Source organism: Anoplophora glabripennis, unplaced genomic scaffold, assembly GCF_000390285.2.
Source record: "Anoplophora glabripennis isolate ALB-LARVAE unplaced genomic scaffold, Agla_2.0 scaffold498, whole genome shotgun sequence".
Classification (NCBI taxonomy): Eukaryota; Metazoa; Arthropoda; class Insecta; order Coleoptera; family Cerambycidae; genus Anoplophora; species Anoplophora glabripennis.
Window position 1 is genome coordinate 292,494 of NW_019416801.1, and position 26,469 is coordinate 318,962.

The 26,469-nt window shown below is 33.5% G+C and overlaps 2 protein-coding genes across 3 annotated transcripts; both read right to left on the reverse strand.

The window, feature by feature from the left end:
- Nucleotides 1–2,035: 2,035 nt before the first annotated feature.
- LOC108908698 (esterase FE4) lies at nt 2,036–8,864 on the reverse strand. 2 transcript variants are annotated; one of them, XM_018712814.1, is made up of 11 exons: nt 8,577–8,864; nt 7,885–8,022; nt 7,694–7,834; nt 7,434–7,593; nt 7,074–7,259; nt 6,827–7,017; nt 6,577–6,769; nt 3,740–3,915; nt 3,472–3,604; nt 2,389–2,530; nt 2,036–2,333 (listed from the first exon to the last, which is right to left on the reverse strand). In XM_018712814.1, the coding sequence occupies exons 1-11, from the start codon at nt 8,637–8,639 to the stop codon at nt 2,153–2,155; spliced, it is 1,704 nt and encodes a 567-aa protein (XP_018568330.1). In that variant the 5' UTR covers nt 8,640–8,864; the 3' UTR covers nt 2,036–2,152. The 2 variants fall into 2 exon arrangements, with proteins under 2 accessions (XP_018568330.1, XP_018568329.1); XM_018712813.1 differs by having other exon boundaries at nt 3,740–3,918; nt 8,577–8,860.
- Nucleotides 8,865–12,183: 3,319 nt separating this feature from the next.
- LOC108908697 (pickpocket protein 28-like) lies at nt 12,184–25,709 on the reverse strand. The gene is made up of 9 exons (XM_018712812.1): nt 25,454–25,709; nt 22,742–22,984; nt 21,894–21,993; nt 20,111–20,262; nt 17,063–17,264; nt 16,041–16,311; nt 15,178–15,237; nt 14,920–15,115; nt 12,184–12,568 (listed from the first exon to the last, which is right to left on the reverse strand). Exons 1-9 carry the CDS (start codon nt 25,645–25,647, stop codon nt 12,310–12,312), a joined length of 1,677 nt encoding a protein of 558 aa, XP_018568328.1. The 5' UTR covers nt 25,648–25,709; the 3' UTR covers nt 12,184–12,309.
- Between the last annotated feature and the right edge of the window lie 760 nt (nt 25,710–26,469).

Below are 26,469 nucleotides of genomic sequence, written 5' to 3' on the forward strand. Positions count from 1 at the left end.
TAATTTTTTATTTGATAGGTGATACCATTTGGAAGTTTTTGGGTATCTTATAGAATTTTGATTAAATGAGCGGTTTGGGTACAAAAAAATATTTTTTAAATGTCTACACTATCTTACCAGATGTTACTATACGTAGCAAAGTGTTAGTAGTCATTGATTTTGTAGGTTGACTGTAATTTCAGATCCTTAAGTCATTGTACCTGCCAATTCTTAATGAGTGTTTATTACGATAAGATATTATACTACATATTATTTTATTTTCGATATGGATACGCACATGTACGACAATTTAGTTATTTACAACGTGCCTAATTTTATTGAAATAATTCGTAACAATAATCAAATAGAATAAAAAAAATCTGGAGATAAAAGTAACAAAGTTGATGTTTTTAAATCTAGTACAAAGTTAAAGATCAAATTGAAATTACAGTCAACCTACAAAATCAGAGCCTACTAACACTTTGTTAAGTACTGTAATATGGCTGGCAAGATAATGTATATATAAAAATATTTTTTTGTACCCAAACCGCTCATTTAATCAAAATTCTACAAGAGGTCCAAAAACTTCCAAATGGTATCACCTATCAAATAAGAAATAGTCGTCATTATTGCCCAAAAGAGGAAAAAGTTATGACGAATTACCAACACCAAAATATGTAGATTGAAAGCAAAGGTCCACACCCCAAAAACAATCAAAATCGAATAATATGTATTCAAGTTATTTACAAAATTCAAAAAATGTGCATGAACTTTGCGGCCATCTAGCGGCCAAACGAAGCGATTTCTATATCCAATATAGATGAATTAGCCTAAATCTGCATATTTTGAGTTCACGAATCTGTGTTCTTCCGTTGTACACGTCATTCTAGGACACCCTGTATATACCTACATAAGAAACTGCTATGGGAAGTTCCTTGAATAAGATTGGTTCATTATTATCCGTTTCTATGTTTAGCGGTACGCAGAATATATTCAATTATGATAATTGACGTATTTTACACTAATAATGCTTCTATATCCATGACTATTACAATAAAACGAAAGATAGCCGGGGCCATGCAGGGTTCTACATAACTATTTCTATATTAAGTACTACTGCAAGATTGTCACTAAACAATTAACAATCAATAGTAGTGTATAACAGAGAGGCAATGCATTAATAAAGCTATTAATTTGGGTTTTCATAATAATTATATCTTATTTGTATAATAATGTTCTTGGAAGTCATTAGTCAGTCGTCGCTTCCAAGCGGTTTTGCTTAGCTAATCAGTGTTTATTAATTGGTGTTTCCCCATTTGTTTTGGTGATAAGTAAATAGACACGATAACCTAACAAGGTGTTTTAAATGTTTTTATAAACAGTTGTGGTTTACTTGTAGACGATGCGATTTTGAGATAATAAGTTTCTATATAAACACACACTCGAATCGGTTTAATAAATTTTAGAGATTTAGCTGAATCATTGTAAATTTTTCACCTTCTTAGTTTTTTTCCCATGGAATCCACGTCAATAATTCAAAATTCATAGCAAATTTAGCTGCATTATTGGTAGGTGAAATTGATGAGAAATTGATGATGAATGTTGTTTGTTGATGAAAAAAATTTCAAGGCACACAAAAATTGCTCCTCAGACTCTTCTAATTATGACGTGTAGTGCTAATTACTCTTTCTTCAACTAAATGAAAGTAGCTACTATTTGGAAATTGCACTGTACTAGATTTGACGATTTCTACAATGGTTCTCAAGTGCTGGACCAAAAATAATATTTCACTACCAATGTTTGAACGGTCATAGAACCCTTTAGAATCCTTGCTGCCTGCTACTTTTATTTTTTTATATTTATTTTGACGAGAGGAATTAATTCTTAATTTATTGCAATGTCATTTACATCCAATATTCTCAAAATTAAAACAACTGTGAATACAATAAAAGAATCTGTTAAGTGAGAACTGATGGATTATGTTTAACTCATCTTTCCGCTTAAATTATTTAGAGTGGGAAATTATGCGGTTGGGGAATGGAAATGACGTCTCAAGTAGGTGTAAAAATGTATTTCATCGAATTTTAAGCTCCTATCTCTTAACGTATAGACATATTCATTATGATAATCATAAAACGATCTTGGAATTTATTAATATCCTTGAAAATACAGTTTAATAATTATTAAACGGTGGTATAGCATAAGCATCTATAATTTTCTCCCATTTGAGGTACTCTTTTGGGTTTTTTTCCATTTCAAGAGTTTTGTTGATGTTCAAATATACCAAATTGTTCGGTGTTAGCTTTTTCCAAATAACGTTATTCAAAACATTGTCTTCTTCAGGAGTTGGATTTCTGAAACAAATAATGATGTAGTACAATTATTTCGAACCATTTTATAAATACGCACAAATACTTGACAAAGTTCGACCATAAGGTCAATAAACGCTGTCGCGTTACCAAATCTTCTGGATCGTCAGGAGTTTCATAACGAGAAACGGGCATGTCAAATAAATAGCCCAATTCTTCTCCATGACCAACACCTCGCACACCTAAAATGGTAATAAAGACGATATTATGACAGCATTGGTAATATGTGTAATAAAAGAAAGGTTGCGTCCACTTTTTTCAGACATTTTTTTAGAAAACAGAATAGTCTGAGTACGGATAATAGTTTCTGTCAGTTCCTTTAACGCAGAACCATTATCACAAGGAGATTTTAAGTGAATTTGCCAGCACAGTTCAGCCGCTAAGAGAATATTTTTCTGTAATTCAAAAGCAATAGAACTAATAGAACATTAAAATAGCAAACTTTTGGATAGGTAAGTTAAAAACTGCCTTAGCAATCGGTTAAATGCCTTTAGCGAGCTTTACAAAGCTAATATGGACTCTAGAGAAATGTACCATCGACTCCCGTGGATAGTATTTCGTGCAAAGGGACTATAGTTGATCGTACATAGAGATTTTATTGGCAGGGCTCTTTCCTCTATGAAGATGAGTTAGGCATACGATTATATGTAAATTTAGTTTTTGTGTAATTATTCATATTAAGGTTTAAAATTATTGTGGAGTGTTCCTTAGGTTCAGGAAGGGAGTCAAACAGACTCTAAACAGAAAGTAACGTACTTAAGGCATAAAAGAAGAGACCAGTGTGATAACAGAGTCTCTAGACTAAAACGGGCTGGGTCGAAGTGAAGGTGTCTAGATCCAGTAAGATCTCCAAAAAGTCGGTTCTCTTTTGATAGGGTATCCAAAGAGTCTGGTTTTGTTTGACTTTCAGACTTCGGGATTAATTGCTTGCTTAAATTTTATTTATTGTTATTAAAAAGCTTTCTTAAGAAATTCTGGTGTTTCCAGCTGCCATTAAATTAATTGACCTACTGAGTAAGCAAGAGCGAAGTTATTTAGTCTAAGTTAAATTTAATGGAGTTTATTTTAAAGACAAAACGATTTTAGAAATTATGTAGACAAGTACCATATATAAAGAATTTACCTGCAACTTCGAAGTCTTTCATTCCTCCCATTTTGCCTTGGTATGAAAACTGACCCAAATAAACATCGGTATAGTTAGACTGTAACTTTGCATGCCTAGTGATGGCCGTTGTAAATGATTCATCACTGAAAAACTGCGATGTGCAAAATTTTAATAAGTACCTTACTTTATTGATGAATATCAATAACAAATTGTAACGTATGGATAAGTTACCTACTTGAATAGTTATAATTTAGTTAATTACAGACAAAAGTAAGATATTTTTCACCTTTACTAAACCTGGAAAGTTTTCTTGAAATGTTCGATTAGTGTAGATTTGCCTGATTTTACGTCCAGCAATAACCTTGTTTTGTTTTGTCATGTTGAATTTATTTCTAATGATGTTGGACAAGTCATTGTCGTAATATTTTGCTCGTGCTTCAAGAAGTAGAGAAACATCTGTAACTGCTGTTTAATATTGCAGTTTTTAAAATAATCCAATTCGGAAATATACCTAGGGTGTTTTTAAATGAAATATTAAAAATGGTACCAGTACCCTCTTAAAGGAGAGGATTGAAATTCACATTTTAATTTTTTTCTTTAACATGAGGAATACTAGAGATACTAAACTTGATATGAGCATCCTACTAATAAAGAAATTTTTTATATGAAGCAAATTATTTATTTAAAAATATCTATTGAGAAGACTGACTTATTGCGCAACCTTTTTACCTCTTGTAATTTTTCGATAAAACCGATAGTGTTCTAGTAAAAAAATTGCGAAAATTTGTAAAAATAAAGTAGGCGGATGTCATAACAAATAAATTGTTAATTATCATATTAATAAATTTACACCTTCTGCCAACCAATAATTAGTACCAATTAATTTATTATCAGAATAATTATGGCAAATAATATTTATACCAATGACGAATATATCGACATGTTCCAAGTGTTTTTGGAATCCAGAAAAAATAGTAACTCTGCAGCAAGATTATACCACCAAAGATATCCAAACCGACCGATTTCTCATAGACAAACATTGGCCTCGGTGGAAAGAAGGCTTCGCGAAACTGATAAAATTCAGCCCAATCGTGAGGGTGCCGGAAGAAGGTAATGTCCGAATTGTTGAAACTGAGGAAGCTATAGTGGAACATCTAGAACAAGACTGTGGTACAAGCACAAGACAGGTGTCCAGGCAACTGCAAGTTTCTCACAGTCTTGTGTGGAATGCAGCTCATGAAAATCTTTTATAGCCTTTTCACCATCAACCCGTGCAAGAACTGAATGACCCTGATTTACCTAACCGCGTAAATTTTTGTCAATGGTACATTAATATTTCCATATATGACTTAAATTTCCTAATGAATATACTTTTCACCGATGAAGCAAATTGTCCTAGAGTAGGTGCAGTAAACCTTCATAATGTTCATTCAGGTCGGAATAAAATACTCATGAAATATTTGTTTCAAAATGTCAACATAATTTCAGTTTAAACGTTTGGATGGGGATTGTAGGAAATACTCTAGTAGGTCCTTGTATTCTTCCACACAGGCTTGGAGCGGCCGAGTATCTTAGATTTTTGAACGAATATCTTCCATTATTACTTGAGGATGTACCCCTCGCTACACGTGCTACACGTCAGGTGATGTGGTATATGCAAGATGGGGCGCCTGCACATAGTACACTTGCCGTTAGAGAATGGTTTAATTTAAATTACCCGAATCGCTGGATTGGTCGTGGTCATGATGTCCCTGTTTGTTGGCCTGCACGTTCACCTGACCTAACGCCTATGGATTTCTTGAAGAGTCTATTGTGTCGTTTTGTTTTTCTGACGTAGATGTGATTGGGCATATGAAATCGTATTTTACGACATTTTTTGTTGGTCGGATCTTTTTAATTTTGAAAAAATAGAAAAAATCTATTTTTATGACAATATGTTTTTTTAAGCTCTCCACCGTTATATCTCAAAAAATAATTGTACTATCAGAGTAATTTTTTTTAAATTAAAGCAGACACAATAGCGCTTTTAACAGTACTAATGGATTTTATAAAACTCGCTTTTTCATTTCGCTAAAAATCAGAAAAACTTGATTGAAAATTGATTTTTTTTTATTTTTTCGAAATTAAAAAGATCCCGACCAACAAAAAATGTCGTAAAAAGTGGTTTCGTGTACACGATCACCTAAGTCTGGCTTGGTTCTACGCCAGTTTTTTTATTTCGATAACTAAGCGACTTAGCGTTGCAATTTTACTCGTCTATTAAGAATTTTTCAGGCAGCAGATGACCTTCGCAATAACCAAGAATTGTTTGTGCGAGTGCGTTATAACTTCAATAGGCGTATTAGGTTATGCTTGCAGCAAAATGGAAATTATTTCGAAAATATTCTCTAAATTTAATTTTGCATTTCTTGTTTTTCGTTTGTATTAAATTTTATTTCAGATAAATAACTTTACCTAATACATGTCCCATAGTCATAAGTTATCAAGCATTTTACTTAAACAAATTATTCTTAATATTATTATTAAATTACCAGCTTATTGACAGAAAGTGTCAATTTATTAATATGATAAATAACAATTTATTTGTTATGACATCCGCCTACTTTATTTCTACAAATTTTCGCGCACTTACCCCTTCAGTGAACGATGACGCATCTAATTTTTTTACAAGAAAATTATCGGTTTTATCGAAAAATTACAGAGGTAAAAAAGTTGCGTAATAATAAATAAGTCTTCCCAATAAATATTTTTAAACAAATAATTTGCGTCATATAAAAAATTTCTAATAAAATATTAAAAAGTTATCTCTTTATTAGTAGGATGCTCATACCAAGTTTCCTGTCTCTAGCATTCCTCATGTTAAAGAAAAAAATTAAAATGTGAATCTCAATCCTCTCCTTTAAGAGGGTATATCGCCTCAGGGGTGCAACATGCATATAAGGCATTTTTGCTTCAATCCTCTTATTTTTAGCTCTACATTCACTGGTACCATTTTTACTACTTCATTTAAAAATACCCTGTATATGATTAAATCTCTCAAGCTGATGACAATTATTGCTAAATCATATAAGTTGGGAAAAAATATGGACATAAAATAAAATTCTGACTTATTATATTACTTACCAGGTTTCCAAAATAATAATTCTTCCTCGGAATTGAAGGTAAGCATCGTAGTGACTTTATTTATTTTTACTTTACTAATAGCTTCATAAAAAGAACCCGTAAGAAGGGCTCCCTCTAGGTTAGCGTCTTCAATTATGGGCAGCCATAAGTAACCAGTACCCTCAACCGATCCGGTTTCTTTACCAATAATGGGCTAAGAAAATTATTTTTAACTGCAACTTAATTCACGTAAAACGTTCATTTTACTTACAGCTACTGTATTGTTTATTATTTTGGAAGCCGGAGTTTTTTGTAACAACTTGAGTAATTCTTTTGAATCGTTTGACTTGAAATTGGGATCCAAACTTCGTCCCAATTCGAAGGCGTAGAGTCGTGCATAATCTTGACGTGTCCATTTATTTATAGGAGAACCGCTTTGCAATATGGCACCTCTAAATAGTCCTTGAAAGTATTATTGGTACATGTAGGTGTTAAATAGTGTCAGAAACTTTTCTTACCTCTGTTTTTTGGACTTATCATGTGGAAACCCACAGAAGTTGATCCAGCACTAGCACCTGCAATTGTTATCTTGTCAGGGTCCCCTCCGAACAAATTAATATTTTTCTTTACCCATTTTATGGCAAATCGTTGATCTTTTAGTCCTAAATTTCCCGGGATGACTCCATCTTCAGTGGCAAGAAATCCTTAAAAAATTGATTTAGTAAAACCTCTTCTGAAGAAAGCAATATGACTCGCGAAATGTCAAGAATTTCAGTTCTAAAAGAAGTGTGGCTCTCAATTCCAAACTTCATCAGCTTTATTTCATGAATCAAATGAAATAAGGTACAAATCAGTAAAAAATTCAATAAAGAAAATACCTAAAGCACCCAGTCGATAGTTTATTGTGACAACGATGATATCGTAGTCCATAAAATATTGAGGTTTATACAATTGAACAACTCCAGTTCCGAATGAAAATCCACCTCCGTGTATCCATATTAATACCGCTAAGGGAGGTTTAGAAGAATCTCCGGGTCTCTGAAAGAAAATATAATTAAGTGATAATTAATTATTATTTAATTAACCTAATAATAATAATATACAGTCTCCTGTACCACATTAATTATTAAGGTCTTACCAGGGGAGTAAAAACGTTCAGATATAAACAGTCTTCAGTCTCTCTTGTACCGGGTATCACGACTGTATCTGTTTTGCAACAAATTTTGGTGTTTTTTGTGGTATTCAGCACTCCACTCCATTTTGGAGGTTCTCTGGGCGTCTAAAATTTTCCATGTATGATTAAAATCAAAATAAGATCAATGCGGTTACCTGGAATCTCAATCCTTCTACAGGTGGCGTGGCATAGGGAATCTCTTGGAATGCATAATAAACTTTGCCATTTGGAGAATGTAAGGTTCGGCCTCTTATTTGGCCTTGAGGTAGACTGACGAGTGTAGGATCATTGGCCTATACACAAAAAATATACCATGTATTATTTAAGAATTCAGAAAAATTATACCTATAATTTACTAATGTAAATAATGACAGAATTTGTATATTACTATATTCTGCAAATTTCACTGTTAAACTGAAAAGAATAGATGTTAATCAGAGGTCAAATAAAGGGTTCATAAAGCATTCTTAGATATTTCTTGGCACAGCAACAAAAAATTAAAAAGTTTGCTATCATTTTCAAAATGATGTATTTAACTTTTGATTAAAACTGTTAACTGTGCAAGTTTTGATTTATTTATTTATCTCCTTACCTTTTAAATCGCTTTTTAATTTACTGTATAACAAAAAATATTCTGAAAAGGAAACTAACAAAATAGGGGAAAAATACTTCAAAGAGAGTTTTTATTAAAGAATTATTCTGTGGTAGTTAAAAAATTAATCGTATCACACACATTATAATAATATATTTGTTAATAAAGAAAAACCTTTGTTTGTAACTCAAATATTAAATATGATAAAATTTACACTGCAGTTATGATGACTAAAAACAACAATATTATACTTACATGTGCTATAGACAAACTTATTTCACATAAAAGCAGTACGATCAACGTTTTGCTCTCTACCATTTTGCAGCATTAACGTCAAGCACTATGCTTCACTGTAATTTATACGTGCAGCGTTGACATTGAAAAAAACGCCTGCAATAATATAAACTAATTTAGTATTATCGGTTTTGGAATGTGTCTATGCGTAGTAGACTTCTAGTGTGATTTTTATACTTTTTTTATTTGTTTGCATCTTTCGTATATTATTTAAAACTTAGTAATAGTTACTAGTATCGTCAGTTGCAATGAACGTCGTATTATTTTATGACGGCAGAGATACAATCACTTTTGAAATAAAAATGATTTCGAATTTGTTCCAAAATATCTCATTTTTATAATTCTGTACTTTATTTTTATATTTCTTTCTATTATAAGAAAGTTATTAGATAAATATTGCACATTTATAAATATTTATTATTGTAAATCGATACAAACGCACATCGCGAATATAAATTATGCTTATTTAAAAAGTTCAAAATATTTATTTAAATTATAGTTTATTAGCCAAACCGACACATTTGAAAATATTTACTGTTACTATGTGGAAATCATTTTCGTCAATTTGGTATTGGTATTAATATATTTATCTGAATGGAGTTTACATTGCATTATTTTATCAACACGATTTGATAATTTCTTTGAACTTAGTTTAATTAGCAATTCAGGGATTTACTGAATGATTATTATCCTTTTTTTTACAGCAATTCCAAATGTTTGCATTGGAATGCTGTCTGTAGTATACGTGTCGGTAAGTAATAAAAATACCTTTGTCATTTTCTATTTGTTAGGTGCGTTATACAGCGTGTCCACGGACGGAGTAGCAAAGAGCAAATACTTTTATATTTTTCGTTTTATGAGAAACCTTATTCCAGTTAAAAATTCTGCTTTTGTTCAACTGTATGTTAGGTTTCTTATGATTATTGGAGTTTTAATTAAATTAAAAGAATAAAACAAATACAATTTTATTCTAGACTTTTAACAATTGCATAACCCGACAGCTAGATAGAGAGTGTATCCCGTTTTCTTGGTACTCGACGTCTTTCATCGGCCGTGGTGATCTCACTCACGCCAGTAACATCAACAAACAAACGATAACCGCCGTCCCATTGAATGCTGGCATCAAGTTTCTAATATGTAGAAAAAAGTCTATTACAAAGAAGTGTGGAATGTAGTGGTTGTTTTTGTCCTTAGAACTCAATAATATACTATCAGAAATCACAAAAATACCTAACCTTTTTCCAGCATTTAATATGTATGGAGTGTCCACAGATCATTTTAACTGTAAGTGTCGAAAACAAACAAATTATTATCTGTGTAGGTAAAAACCCTATTTTATGTAACATCAAAAAATTGAGAAATGTTGTTCACAATTATAATATATGTGACATATATAATGACAAATCTGGTCTACTTTGATATTTTTGATTTGCTTCATTGAATTGTAAAATTAAAACCGATTGGCACAAAATTTGGTACTTTAACACAAATTTTAATTCTAAAACTTCAAAGTAGGCCGACTGATTCCAAATTTAGAATATGGAAATAAATTTTAATTCTGGACAACTATTGCTGAAGAAATGTCATAAAAAAGCAGTTTACCTACATATAATATATTTTTTTTGTACACGACAAGGCGTATTTAATATAAAAAAAAATTAAATACATTACAAACCATCTACAGGGTCAGAAATTACCGATGGTAGTACCTATCTGAAGTTACGTGAGAGCGATAAAGTAAGACATAGAAATACATGCGATAGAGAAGGATGGCTATAATGAAGGCGTCTCATAGTCACCGCCCGTTTCGCCCTTCCATAAATACGATCCACTTCTTCTGTTCCAGACCAATATTTATAAGGCAAACACATATTATTTTAAAGAGATCTATCTGCCCTCGAAGTTTCCTGCAAAAAATTCAGACTACCCTGTATAGTAAAGATTGGAAAACGACTGATTATTTATGTTTCTTAACTGGTATAGTATAATGTATTATTGACTAAGGATAAAATCTAAGAAATTATAACATTAACTTTAATACTTACAAAGTTTTTTAAATGACAACTTTTATACAAGTTTCCTGAATATCCTCAAATTTGATACTCTTAAGTCAAAAAGAGAGGGTCCATCTCATGACAGCAATTGCTTTGTTACCAGATTGCAACACTTTATTATCAATGTATAATAATAAATTCACTTTTTTAAATAGTAGGTACGTACGTTTTTCACAATTATAAGAGTTTGATGTCTCTAATAATAAGAGAGATATATCCAGATAAACCCAATGTGTTAAAGAAAGGCTGGCAAATAGTAATAATCTCTTACTAAAATACATTTTTCGGTAAAATATGTCCTTGTGAATATGCAACCTTTTATACATCTCTAAACCCGGGTGACGAAACGATTTGTTTTAATTAGTCATAAGATCAATTATGAAATAAATAATTTCTACGCATATAATTTTGATATTTCAACCACATATTCTCTTATAGCATAAATTCAAGTAACAAATTATGTGCATTTATTAATTCTGGGATTCAATCTACATTAGATAAAGAAATAATCAAAACAAGCACGGTTATAGCATATTCTCATCTTCTCAAAAAACGAAAGTCCACCCAAAAGGAAACGTTTACTATTCTGTTATTCAAGAGCTTCTTATTCATCACTATTAAAAGTGACGAAATCAATTCCACGAATGTTATTGGAGCTACTTAGCTGCCAGAATACTATTTCCTACGTTGGTGAGTAAATCGTAATAATTTAGTACTGATCACGGGCGACCAAACACTTCATTGTCATCTTGATATTTCCGATTACGTTAATTGCGGTGATTAGCGGTACTTAAGAGTAAAATACAGATGACTCAGCATTTTTTGAAGATGATAGATAAATGTAATTAGTATTTAGATCTTTCTGTAAAATAAAATACCATTCTTTAAAAGGGTATCCTCTGAAGTGTATTATCAAAGGAGCATAGAAGACGGTTAATAGTGACTAGAACATATTACTCCTCGAAAACAGTTACCATTGTAGTGATTACGTTTAATCTTAACCTTCACTTAAGTGCAACTATTTTTTTAATCGAATAGTGGATGTTCATAGGCGTTCAAGGAATATATTGAAAATTCTCGTCTCTCTTAGAAATATATTTCATAAAAATATATAGGTGTTCAACAAAAAAAATAGTTTCCCATTTCATTTGAAAACGTATTGATATAATAAAAATACAATTACTGTTACTACTAGATGTCATATCATTCTACCACTGAATCTCAAATTTTCGTCAACGAGTCAATCCGAGTAAAAATTATTACATGTTTCAAGATAAAGAGAAGAGAACTGAATGCGAAACAATATGAAACAGAGAAATTTATAGTGTTTTTTATACATTTATTTCAATAGCCTTTGGACATTACAATTTTTTTATTGTACACATATATAGAAATTGTTATTTTACTACCCTAGAACATTTTTCTGCTACTAATGTACATATATTTATTTGTTTAAATCATTTAAAGCAAGTATTTTTACCATGTAATACATTTTATCTTCAAATAATAATTATTTGTATATAATTATTATATACATATATGACGGAACAAATTAAAAAACATTTCCAAATGCTCCTTTACGTTTTATGTAATGAGAAATGAGAAGTATAATTTAATACCATCTTGTATTTGTCCATATCTTAATGTACGTAGTTCTCATCGTTAATAAGTCTCGATGAACCCGACCAATAATGCTTTCCATACATTTTTACATTACATAGAAATCGTAAAAACAAGAAGTAGACTATTTCTACTATAGATAAGAATGAAAATCCCGTAAACAATCCAAGAATACCGCCACAATTAGCTAAAAAGTCTGCCAGGCCATAGAGTTCGTTTCTTTCTGATGTTATGAACTGCTGCTCCTTGAAGAAGAAAGTTATTCTGGATAGCTGAATCCTAAAATTGATAATACTATACAGTGCACTCATTTTCTATGACGTTATGGTATCTTGGCAGATAGTTCTGCACATTCCAAAAATGTATAATAATAATTTACTTCCTCATCGAGGAAGTCTTTCTCATGCCATTTGTTTTTAGCCCAACTCCATCATTTGTTTAATTAAGAAAAAACGACGGGACGACGTGACATGTGACATAGTATATATTTTTGGAAGGTGCAAAACACCTTCGTTTAACTATAGTGTTCATTAAAAAAGTTAACTTTGCTAAGTAGTACGAAGAGTGTTAGTATTGTAAACATGAATGATATTATGACGTAAGTATAATTCTAAAAATAAAAAATACATTGGAAATATACAGGGTGTGGCGTGTATAATCTATAAAAATTAAACTACAGCTTTCTAACGATATTTGTAATAGAAAAGTCCTATTTTTGCGTTTTTTTTTTCGTAAATTATAGTTCAATTATGGATCAAAATATTTTCTCTGGAACGGTCCTGTCCGTACGATGAGTTACGTGCTGTAGACTAGCCGCGTAAACAAATCGTCGTTGAAAGATAGGAAGATAATTCTCAATTTTTGGGGAATTTTTCAATCCAAAAATACATACTAAGAAAAATAGATATTTAAAAAAAACTGATATTTCCTTATTATAATAATAATTAATAGTAATTTCTATCAAATGCATTGCTGTTACTGCAAGAGTTCGCAAACAAAATCACATCTGTAAGCATCTGTAGTTGCCAACTGCGTGCACTAAACACACTCCATTAAAATATGGAACAAAATGAAATAAAACTTACCATTTCCAAAGATAAAAGTCTATTGGGTGACCGAGGTGGCCACGGCACAGGTTCAAAGCGTCCAATCCATCGCTGAGGAAACATTTCATTCAAAAGTGTCGTTACTTCTCGAGTACGTATGGAGGAGCTCCATCTTGAAGATAAAATATGCGTGCCCGAACTTGTAATGCCACATCGTTCAATAATTCAGGCAACCGGTTTTCCAAAATGTCAGCATATGTTAGTCCATTTAGTCGTCCTTCAAAAAAATAGGGACCCACAAGTACATCGCCTACTATGCCAGCCCAAACATTTACCGAGAACCGATATTGAAAATGAGTTTCCCTAACCACGTGAGGATTGTCATCGGCCCATATGTGCATATTATTGAAATTCACTTCATTACGGGTAAATGTCGCCTCATCTGTTACACCAACATTAGCAGGAAAGTCTACTTGATTGCCGTAAAAACCATCTGCAAAAACGCATTCGTTGATCACAATCCAGGGGTAAAATCTGTTGAACTGGTTGCAGATGATAGGGGTGCAAAAGCTGGCGCCTTAAGATGCCATGTACGGTACGAAATGAGGTTCCTACTTGCTGTGCGAGTCGTCGAGTACTAATTATGGGGTCTTCGTCATGATTTTCCAACACATCTTTAACATTAAGGTTGACTTGCCGACCACGTCCTTCTCCTCGAGGAATAACACTTCCCGTATCTTGCAGCCGCTGAACGCAATGTAGAATTGTATTTGCACATGGGGGGTGACGTTGTGGCCGTCGTTCCCGGTACAACCTAGTCGCCGCAATCTCGTTTTCTGCGGCTGCACCATACACTTACACCATATCGACACGTTCGGAAATAGTAAAGTGCATTGTTTTCTCGGTTCATTGTAAAACTTCAAAGGAAGAAATAAGAATTTCGTTTTTAATGTAATCGGTACGCTATTCTTATTTTCTACTTTATAAAAATTACACTATCACTATAGTGAAATTACAAAATAAAAACTTTCGTCTGGAATCTGCCACTTTTTTAACACTGATGGGTCGATGGACGATGCTTAAAATAATTAAGTGAATAATGAATTCAAAGCAAATACAAAATCAGTTGACTGCACAAATTTTTTGACAATGTAACTTAACCTTCTTTTAGTATTACTGATATTAGATTATACCGACTTAAATTATAAGGTTGCATCTCGGGTCGCATAAAAAAATTTCGAAAGTTTTAATAAATAACACAGGGTCGGCCTTCATTTTCGTGGAATAAATGAATTTTAATTTACAAAAAAAGCGCGAGGATAGAACTTTTTCGTATAAGATTTTTCTATTACAAATATGATCAGGAAGCTGTAGTTTAATTTTTATAGATCATCGTCGACGTCACATCCTGTATTCTGACCTGTAGATTTTTATCAAAAAAGTATCGTTCTTTAATAATAATTGAGATAAGTACCCCAATAATACCGAAAATGTGATGTGTTGTACAGTATCTACAAGTGATTTTGTAAAGTATAGAAAAAATAGTTTCCTATTTATATTTATTCCGTATTTAGTCATAATTACCCAGGAAATTCGTTGATATCCGATCTGTAACCCTCGAAAATCTTTTCCCAATGGAATGGAACTTGAGTAAATTCAGAATCGTAATTTAAAGATGTACAACTGGGCAAACAGTCACAATTCAAGAAGTCTTTCATATTCGGATCATTCGAATTTTGGTTGGATATTTCAGCGTCAACTCCGTTTTGAAGCAGTTCGTCTGAAATGTTTTAAAATGATTTTTAGGTACAAAGACTTCCATGTTTCACTTGAAATACGCACTTTTGGCTTCAAGCATGCACTCCAAGTTTCCTGCGCCGCATATTGGAGTTGACTTCTCTCCTGAAAAAAAAAAGGATATGGCTTGAAAGGCATTAGTTTATACGGCGGAAGTAAATTAGCTGCAATTTTTTTTAAGAAGTTTTAAGTACTTGGAAAGTAGAAAAATTATGACAACCATTGGGTCAACGAAAAGGCTGAACATTCCTGCAAAATTGCCGTGCTGAAGTGTTGAAACAAGAAGAAGAACTGGTGATAAGAAGAAGTAAGTCAAGAAGTTTTTAAAGACTCATCGAAGCAGTACACGACGGACCTAATGAAACAATGTAAATAAGGATAAAAGTGGGACTTTTAACTGGATATTGCAAATCCAAGAAACTTTTATATTAACCTGATAGAAGATGTAGGTTCTTCTTTGGTCGAAGAGGACACCACATTCCATGCATGGTGAACATGTTAAGGTCTAACAAAGACTCTCTTTGAAAGAGAAATATCAGACACTGGAAGCTTCTAAACTATGTAATATACCTAATTAGAAAACTAAAGTTAGATGGGGAGCTCTTAAGATTGTAGACGTTTAGAATGGATTATCTTGGATAGTCGCAGTGAAAAACGATATATTCACTCCATCGATTTGCAATCTACAAATTACTCTTGGGGGAAATATATTTAAAAATGCCTAATAATAAAGTGAATGGAACAGTTGGTTCAAGATATTAATAGACATACTGAAAAGAGGAAGATTGCTTATAAAAATTGGTTATATTTCTGTACTTCTCAAAATCTCTTGTTTGTTCCTAAGTACGGTGGGAAAACTTATAAACAAGCAGGTCAAAATTCTCTACCATAATGATCTATTTTCTTACTTGGCATGTGGTAGGCAACGCATCCGCATTTTACCAGAGTATAGTTGGTTAAGCACTCTACTTCGCAATTCTGTTGCGTGTAGTACTGGAAAAACCGCAGATATTTTTCCTTTGGGAAGTAGCACTGCCTTCTGTGCGGTTCATATTCCGTTAGCCCCTCAGAAGTTGTCATCATATCCGGCGCGATTGAGACCACTACTTCCTGGTTTAGAGGTACTCGAAAGTAATTACTGCTCACCCTGGGAATCTCCGCTGGATGATGCAGAAGCACCTGTAAAGTGATCAAAAGGATTACCTTAATTTTGGTTTTTTAACCAATGATATGATTATTCTATCTATTCTTCGGATTACAGCCCCTTCCAGCGTTTAATTACCTACTTTTGTAAATTCTGACTAATTTGTGCTATCTAGCTTAATTCTATGCCTGTAATATTGTTCAACGACATTTTTAACACTACACATATTATTTTACAGATTATATACACATATTACTTTTTGCCTACCCCCGTATTACAATTTTACATAATATTTGACATATGAGTTTAACATTCCGAAAATCGTTACATGAAGTTCCAAAAACATTAATTTTGATTCCACTTATAAATATTGACTAAAGGTATAACTTTAGTTTTAGTTTATTACATGAATTACATTTATAAGTGCAACTCCTTCTTTCTCCGTCGATCAACTTGTCAAAAATTCTAACATTTTTCAAATTCCCTCAAACCTACGCTCCAACTTTACAAAAATGTACTTTATTGTACTTTCTAACTTTTCTACGGTATATTCGTGCATTTTTCAACCTATTTGGTTCAAAAATTAATTTCTTTGCATTATTTTGTCATTTTATATCTAAATTTTATATATCTTCGTTTATTCAAAATATTTTAAGCTTTAACATCGTGTATTTCAATAAGGATGGAGTTTCGAAAACAAGTTTATATAGCAAAGTGCTTATATTTTTCTTACTCTATGGATTCTTGAATGTTCTTGGTTAAAATTTGATATAGGGTGTACCTCACCTTGAAACCCTGAACTGGTCCTTTGCAGATGTAATCTAGGTCCTGTTTGAACGCTTTTATTAACAGAAATAGTCCGGCTGATGATCCTGCTGACATGGCTCTTCTAGGAAACGTGTCTCTAGGTGTTCCTACAGGATAACCGTTCTCTAATGTCCAGCCTTCTGTACTTCTTCCATGTTCCAAATAGTCTTTGTATAGATCACTATAAAATATTTATCGTTTCTACTTTGAGGTTTAACTAATAGGTAGCTATTGTTGAAATGTTATTACTCACTCAATTATTTAAATCGCGTCCAAAAGCGTGCTCGCCTAAATGCAAAGCTATTCCATTTTAGATGTTTTGTAACGTGCAGTTTTTTTTATGTATTTGTATTTCAAGAGGTAGCTTTACACTTACACTTTACGCATAGTTTAACTCATAAAACATGAGATAGGTACTGAAGAAGTTAGTGTAAGTTTAAAAACGACAACATTGCAGTAAAATTTATAAAGGTGCATGCGTATCGCCGGCAAACATATTGCGAACAGTTCGCGAACAGTTACAAGTGCTGTTCGCGATCAGAAGTCCTATTTTGGTGTTCATAGACACGAATTTTTGTATGCTGGTGAACATGGTTTCCTTCGAGGCCGTTCTACCTTTACGGACCTTTTATCGTCTGTGAACTCGTGGACACTATGGGTTGACAAGGGATTTCCAGTCGACGTCCTGTATTTTGATTTTGCCAAGGCGTTTGATAGTCCCGAAAAACAGGCTACTGTGGAACATAATGTTATACGAGGTCCATTACGTGCCTGGATAGATAGTTTCCTCACAAATCGAACGTTTTCTGTACGAGTTGGCAAATAGCATTCAGAATCTCAAGTAGTTCTTTCAGGGGTACCGCAAGGTTCTGTTCTGGGACCAGTCCTATTTTTGGTATATACAGCTGATCTCTCGCTGCAGCTCAAACCGCAGCATGCACTGTATGCCGATGATACTAAGATATTTGGAAATGCACTACAAGATCATCAAACTCTAAAAGATGATATTAATTCCATCGGGCACTGGTGCTATGTTTGGCTCATCCCTCTGAATTTAAATAAGTGTACTGTTATACATATTGGTAAAAATAATCCCAAGTCAACATATACTTTCGGTCAAGGTCAACTTATAACGACTGTCGAAAACCAGAATGATTTGGGAATCGATTCCAGTCTCACTTGGTCTGAACATATTTCCACCGTTGTGAAAAAAGCCGGCTCCGTGTCTTATCTTTTAAATAAGTGTTTCCAGAGCTCAAACGATCAGGTCTTCTTAAAATTAAATAAATCATATATTCGTCGGAATCTGGAATACTGCGTGAACATAATTGTGTTCCCTTACCTGGTAAAATATATTAATCTGATAGAGGGCGTGCAGAGAAGATTCACAAAATGGGTCCGCAAATTTAGATCTCTTCCATATCATCACCGTTTGGATAATTTGAAAATTACTTGTACTAATGTGAGACGTCTTCGTGGTGATCTTATCCAAATGTACAGGATTCTAAATAATCGTTACAGTTTAACTTTTGGAGACTTATTTAGGTTAAATTTGGAGAAGCGTGGTCATCAGTTTAAATTATCGAGAGAAAACTTCAAAACGTCTTTGCGTCAAAATTTCTTCCCAAATAGAGTGTTCTACCATTGGAATAGCCTACTTTCATCTGTTGTTACTGCCCCATGAGTCAACTCTTTCAAGAACAGGTTGGATGCATGGATGTCATCAGAATTTTTACAAAGAGTGCGCGCCTAGTGTATTTTAGCTGTGATTTGTATTGTTATTTTAGTATTCTGTTCACATACTTATTTTTTCTTTTTTTTTATGTTAGCTATTTATTTTACTTTAAAAGCTGTTAACTGTCATTTTGTACATTTTATTGGACTAAATAGGCTTTGTCTCTGTCCTTGCTACTATGTAATAATAATAATAATAATAATTTTTTTACTCGCCAAAAATCGACTGTCGGTAAGTAAGTTAAAATGTTGTGTACGCTCAGTTTGGTGTAGATGGTTGGAATGTTCGCGTCAATTTTGTCCCATTTATGAGTACAAAAGAGAACGTTGTGATGTTTATAGGAATAAGGAACTAAATATAGAAATAAAACAGAAGAGTTGCGTTAAAGAAGTAACAAGAATATTAGGTTGTTCAAAATTGATATTTGACATACGACTAAAGTTTCTAGTTTGCTTTTGCTCTCAAATAGACACCTTTGCCAGTTTTGTGAATGACTGCTGACTTTTAAATATTGTTTTAAATAGTATAGGCAGCGCAAGCGGGGATTTGATTCGCATCGACCGATTCACAGATAAACAAAGAACACTGACAGGCATACAACATTTGTTTCTGTAGATGTCAACGTGTAACTGTTCGCGACCTGTTTGCATGCTGTTCGCGAACAAGGTTTGTAATTGAACTGTTCGCGATATGTTTGCTGGTGTAAACAAGCTACTAGGAGAAACAACATTTTTAATAAACTGTTAGAAAATTATTAGAAGAAGTTCTCGTGGTTCTTTCCACTTGAAAATCATATATTATAGGCAAAGAACAACTATTTTAACGCATCTAAAAAATCATTTGTCTTACAACTAATACGTTTTCGTAAGTGATTGTACCTAAATCCTTTTAGGTATACAAAAACGCTCAGTACATAGCTGTTTCTCTAACGACGTTTTTCATCTGTTAGAAACATAAATCTCATGTTGCACATTAGAAGCTAAACCACGTTCTACACACGCGTCATAATGGAAATCAGAAAATTTGTTATGTATCTATCCTGATTTTAAAATAAACTATCAAATTTGTTTTCCGTTAAAAAAGTGCGATTACCGGACAGAACACTTATAATTACGTGATAGTGAAATGGCATTATAAGCGTTCGTGCGTCAAACATCTCTCTTATTTATAATGACTCATTTCACTCACTTGTAATATAATGTAGATACTATTGTAAGTGCTACGAAGTCTAACTCCGACTATTCTTTCAGTTTGGCATACTGAAGAACAGATAATGATTAAACATTACTTACACGTTCTTTCTAAATATATCGCTTCTATCTAACACATTGAACGTAAAACATAGTCCATCTTCTGTCATGGAGGGTGTGAATAGATTATAGCAGCTTTCATTTAATAAAGTCCACTTGCAACCGAAGAAAACATCGTCAAATTGGGGAGCAATCTGAAATGTATGTTTATTTCCTTTTAACATTCTGTTAATCCACATCTAGGAAAAATATTGTTATGCATCAATTAAAATTAGAGTAATTGTAGACTATGCAAAAATATGGCTTGTCCTCGATGTATCAAAATCGGCTTTTCCAAAGCATGATACAGTTTATAATATCGCGGATGTGCTAGTGTAAGCATAAATTAAAGTCAATAAACAATTAACACTAGCAGTAATTCTGATGCCATTATTAATAGTCTTTCACAAGAAACAGTGTTTCTAGTTATCGATGTAAATCAAAATATGATTATAAGCTTGGCCACTATAAAGCGATTTCAGGAGCAACTTTTTAGAAACAATGTTTTGTAAAACTAACTAAATGATTTTTAATTGAAGATATTGAGGGAAACAACAACTCAGCACTGAATTATATCGGCATTATAAAGTGACCAGACCCACGAGACGTATACTGGTTTCAGACTAATTAGCCCTCATCAGCCATATGCCGTAGGTGACATACCATACGAATGATTCAGGTACATATATTTAATATCTTAACATACAGACATAGAGTGAGCATACGCGAAAGCGTTACATCTATGTATGGTTATTGCAACTAAAAACCTTGGCCTTCAGTATGGCTATATTGGCAAAGAGTGACCTGCGTTTCGCAGGTACTACGAGAGCACGACGTCTCTAGCCAACTCGCGAACTGATTGCTAACTGATGAGACACCATGTGTGCCAGTGTTGCCATACTGAAGAGTGAGGCATGTCTTGGGGTTAGGCTAGCTGGTCAGGGCGTGTAATTCGCAGAATAGTTGTGTCCCACAATGTCATTAGTTAATCATCTCTTCGTCTACAGCTTGACCAAGAGCTCATTCTCTTTCTGAACGTCGAACGGTGAATATAGGCATGCAAAACATTTCAACAAAACACAAAATGTCTGTGCCATACTGTTAAGGTCTTCTGTCTTTGTCATTCCTACTACAGACTCTCTTCTTGGTCTTCGTATCCCTCGGACAAGATGAGTTTGGTCGAGCTGTAGTTTGCGAGAGATATCGTGATATTATAGTACCCGCAAAATTGCAGGTCGCTGTCTGCTACTGTGACCGTATGTAAGCATTGTACAGCAGTGGTCATTCATAGATGTAGCACTGTGCTATGTCTCACTTATACTAAGTAAATGTTGCGAGTAGTAGAAAGTTTACTTCAAGATAATCAAAATTATCAAAAATATTTTGTGAAGAGAATTAATCGGTGATTCTCTGAGACTTATTTTATATCTATGTAATTAATATTTAGTCAAAACTAAATGAAACCAAACCAAACTAGTATTTTAATTATTTTAACTAAATCGGGTTCTCATTATTTATTGAAATTTCTACAAAATGGACTTAACCTGGTTTTTGGGGAAAATATTAATACAAATGTTGAATTAAGGGCAATTATTTTTTTTGTGTTAAGAAATATCAACTTTGTTAATTTGATAGTCATTTTTCAGTTACAAATGTAAATATTATCAAGGGAGACTGAGGCAATGGGTCATTAATTCAGACAATTAATTAAGGTTACACCCTGAATCAACAATGTGGTTCGTTTAAAGTGAATACATTTAGGATAACTTAATAGGAAATAACTCACGCTCATTAGATAATCGATCGTGTCCAGTCCAATAGTTTCATTACCGTCGTTGTAAATATGATTATCACAAATTAGAGTGGTGTCGGAAAGATGCCTTAGTCTAAAAATTAAAGCAATTATTTAATAGTAGCAGAATAGCTAATAACACTTATGTTTTTAATGTTGCGAAATACCAATTTTGTATTCAAAAATGGAAAGTTTTCTTGAGAGGGGAGCGAGTAGAAATGAGAAATTCGAGAATGTAAAAGTGACTGAGCAGATCAGAATTTAATTTGCCATAGGTAATAACTAATCATAGAAAAAAAATAAAAAAAGTACCCTCTGTTGAGAAATTCAACGAATACAGGGCCTTCATAAATGTTTACAAGCCACGTGACCGCTGAGCTAAGGCAAACAACATTGCTCGGCTGCTACCGCGAACAGAAAATCCCTAACGTCAGCAATATTAATGATTCGTTTACAATGAACAATGACAAATCGTTATTTTCACTATCGGATAATGCGATCGCTTAAAAATCTCGTGACAAATAATACCAATCACCAGCCGGTGAAACAGAATGTTGTGTTTCATGGCAATCTTGATTTTATCGTTTTAACTTAATCGAAATTTAATTGCTACAGTGAAGGAAACAGAACTACTGTTCCAAACAGAATTAGGTACTTCTCACATGGCTTGTAATCATTTATGAAGGTTCTGTGCTAGCCCGGATATTCAGGTAAATCATGAAGTTTTTCAATGATTTTCCCCAGTTTTTCCCACATTAAAATTATGATTTTCATTGTCACCGCACTGGTTGGAGTCCATTCAATTATCGGTATGAGTTTTACTACTAATTTTCAGTACTTACTCTTCTTCTGTCAGATTGCCTTCATACTGGTATCTGCCGAATGCATCTGTGAAATTGTATATAGTTTGCTTAGTTTTGGTTTCTGGACAGATTGTTACTGCTGGGAATGGAATCTGCCATACGGGTATCTGACCTTCGGCAAAACTTACTAACACCGGAGATGTGTCCCATTTTTTCCAGGTATCGATAATGAGACTTATACATATCCAAAGGGATATGGAGAACAGGACGATCCACCATAACCTGAGAAAGTTATACAACATCGAATATCCTTTAATACAGACATACAAAAAGGGTTGTCCGTTCTACGGATGATATCTATGTGTTTGGACCCCTGGAAACTGAATCTGGCAGTTTTTTTTAATAGTTAAAAATCAACCTAAAACCTAAGAAGCAGCCAAAACTCTGCATCGAGTACATTTCTCCTTGAATACGGCCGTGGAAATGAATCGAGGCATCATATTCGCAGATTTTTTGGGTATCCAAAGACTTATGAACCCTTGTTTCAGCTTCTGATGAACACCAAAAAAACCAACCCTAAACCTATATGTCAGCTAAGATTTTTAGAACCCGGGATCAGTGAAATCTACTCATCTCACATACTACACAAATGAGTGAAGTTAGCTTATTTAATAGACAATGAACCTTATTTCCTAACCCACAGACACTGCACACAGTACAACCCATTCATCCAATACAGCAGGTGTATCCTAAACATACGAAGATAAAATCAGTCCTGTAACACTGCAATTGAGGTATATTAGTATCTCCGTATACCCCGAAGCCCTAAAATTTGCTGCAACTTTACATTTAATGGGTTCCTTATTGGATGCGCTCTTGCAAAAAGTCCATCTACACAAATAGCGTACCTGATATCTTTGAAGCAGTTTTGAATGAGTCGAGAAAGTCGACTCAGTTACAAAACTACACCTAAAAGTTACAGCGAAACAATCTAGTGGATTTCGATTTTCCTTTTTTATGGGTTTCTTTAATCTTCGAGGGGTTTTTTAAATTGTCAACCTTTTTATTCAAATTGTCAGTGTTACGAGAAACAACTACTCCGAGAGCTATATGCCCCTACCGGCATTGAATTATACTCGCAACACCTAGTGCAACAGCTAGGATCGTTTCTCAGTTTAACCCACCAGGCACAGACCGGTTTCGGACTTATTAGCCCTCATCAGTGGTCGACAAACGACCCAGCTGTTCTTCGTCGTATCGTCACGACAAAGAAATACATAGTACGCGGGAGCACAAATGGCTCCATCTGTCGTGCGGAAGTACTGCAGGCACTTTGTTGCACGACTGCTACCCACAGAGGGCGTAACACAATGTTTGAATTGTCAGTGTTACGAGAAACAACTACTCCGAGAGCTATATGTCCCTACAGGCATTGAATTATACTCGCGTTGTCGCATCTATGACACACTGATGAGGACTAATAAGTCCTAAACCGGTCTGTGCCTGGTGGGTTAAACTTCAATGCCGCCAGGGGCATATAGCTCTCGGAGTAGTTGTTTGTCGTAACACTGACAATTCAAACATTGTGCTACGCCCTCTGTGGGTGGCAGTCGTGCAACAAAGTACCTGCAATATAGCAATGGCTTCCTACTGTAGCCATTTGAATGGCACAGTTGGGAGTCCGCACGACAGATGGAGCCATTTGCGCTCCCGCGTACAACCTTTTTATTCATCTTGTATTCGTGATCTTCATTTCTATGATTCCCCAACAAATTTTTACTAACATTTTTAAAGCATGTTTGGTGTTCAACAATATTCATACGAAAACTTTATTCCTTCTTCCATTGAGCTTCACTTAAGTATGTTAGGAAATTTCTTCCGTAAATGTTCCTTTACTCAAATGTATTGATTTGTTTTAGCGTTCAGGTGCAGATTTTCTCTGTTCTTATAGTCTTTCTCGACTTATTCTTCAGGGACTTCAGACGTGATTCCCGATAAACTCTTTTGCAGGGCTACATCCAAAGAGAAACACACTAAAGTTGTAGGAGATTCTGGGGCTTCAGGATGTTGGGGGTTGCTGACATCCATCAGAAACTGCAGGTTATAGAACTGATTTTATCCGAGTATGTCTAAGATATGCCTACGGTACTAGGTGACTAGATAATACGCGCGCAATGTATGTGGGTTAGGAATTTATTAATTGAACACGCATCATTCACTTGTCTGCTGTATAGAGTGCGCGGGTCTTGATAGTGTGCACTGTAGTTTGTGGCTTAAATTCACCGAATGTGGAATTGTATCTAATTTTAAGTGTGGTTTTCTGGAGTTCACCCGAAGCTTAAGAGTTGAAAAGGTTGATAATGTTTTTGGATACGTAAAATATGGAACAATCCCAATATGACGCGTCGAGTCATTTCCAAGACTACGTCCAAATAGAAATCTATGGAATGTAGTTTTGGTTGCTTTTTAGGTTTTTGACAATTTAAGAGAATGTTGGATGGTAATGGAACCTTTTCTATGATAGAATCAGTTTCTGGGTCTCGAAAACGTAAGGGCTGAAATATTTCTTCTGAAATATATACAAGTGCATATTCTAAAATACATCTAACAATTTACTTTTTTTTTAATGAGGACTAACTATTCTAAAATTCAAATTACCCTTTCGGAAATTCTTAAGAAAAAAGTGTAGTATTGTAAGTTAGCGTAAGTAAATAAAATAAATAAGGTGGATAAAAAAATCTGTTAACTTACTTTTCGAAAATCGTTCTGTCCTGTTCTCCCATATATTTAAATCCATGTATGCCAGTATAATCAGTAAATTCTTGTATATAATCGTACAAATTTTGCCGGAATCCTGGATATTTTCTCTTTGGTTTGGTTTTCCTATTTTTTAATTTATCTGGAACTTCCTCCATTTTTTCATCGTTACTTATTGTTCTCTGCATTTTTTAACAGTGCTATAATTTTCATGAAAATAATTTAGTTGTATATAGTAGTGGATTTTATAATTATAATGAAACCTTTTTAATCGAAACTAATTGTTAAGATGTTCACCAAAACAAAAGTTATCAGTTCGTGTCAAAGGTTATTTTTAGTGAGAAAAATATATCGACAATGAATAAAGCTACGTGCACTGACTTTAATCAAATGTGGAAGCGAATAGGATAATAGATCTGCACCAGATGACGTTAGTTTTTTATTTTCGCACTTATTTTAGAACATCTTGTATCGAAGGTGAAAATAATAACCAAACTTCTACGGATTCTAATTTACAAATTAACGAAAAAAGTTTGCCCGGAAACGTTTTATTTTATACAGGGTGTTTGTAAATAAGTGCGAAATAGCGACGTTATTTTGTGGAAAAAAGTTCAAATCGTTTCTAAGATACAGGGTGTTTAAATTTTAATTTTTTATTTATTTGATGGTTATATTTTATTTAGAAATATTGACAGCAACCTACTAGATAATGTATCAATGGAAATTAAAAATACACAACTTGCACTAAAATATGTTTTATTTTTCCTCAAAAACGGCGCATCCTACGAAAAAAAAATGAAGAGACCAATTTTATTCAGAATTGATGTCGCATTTCTAAAGGAAATACCAAAACTGGGAAAAGTCAGTGGTGTACCATTTTTTTTTATTAAAAAGGTTGTGGCATTCTCGCACGAACGCCACTGGTGCAAGTAGACATATTCGGATCATCCTAAAAAATGTACATTTATCCCTTCAGTGTTTTTCAAATTTCGTATCAATATTTTTAATAC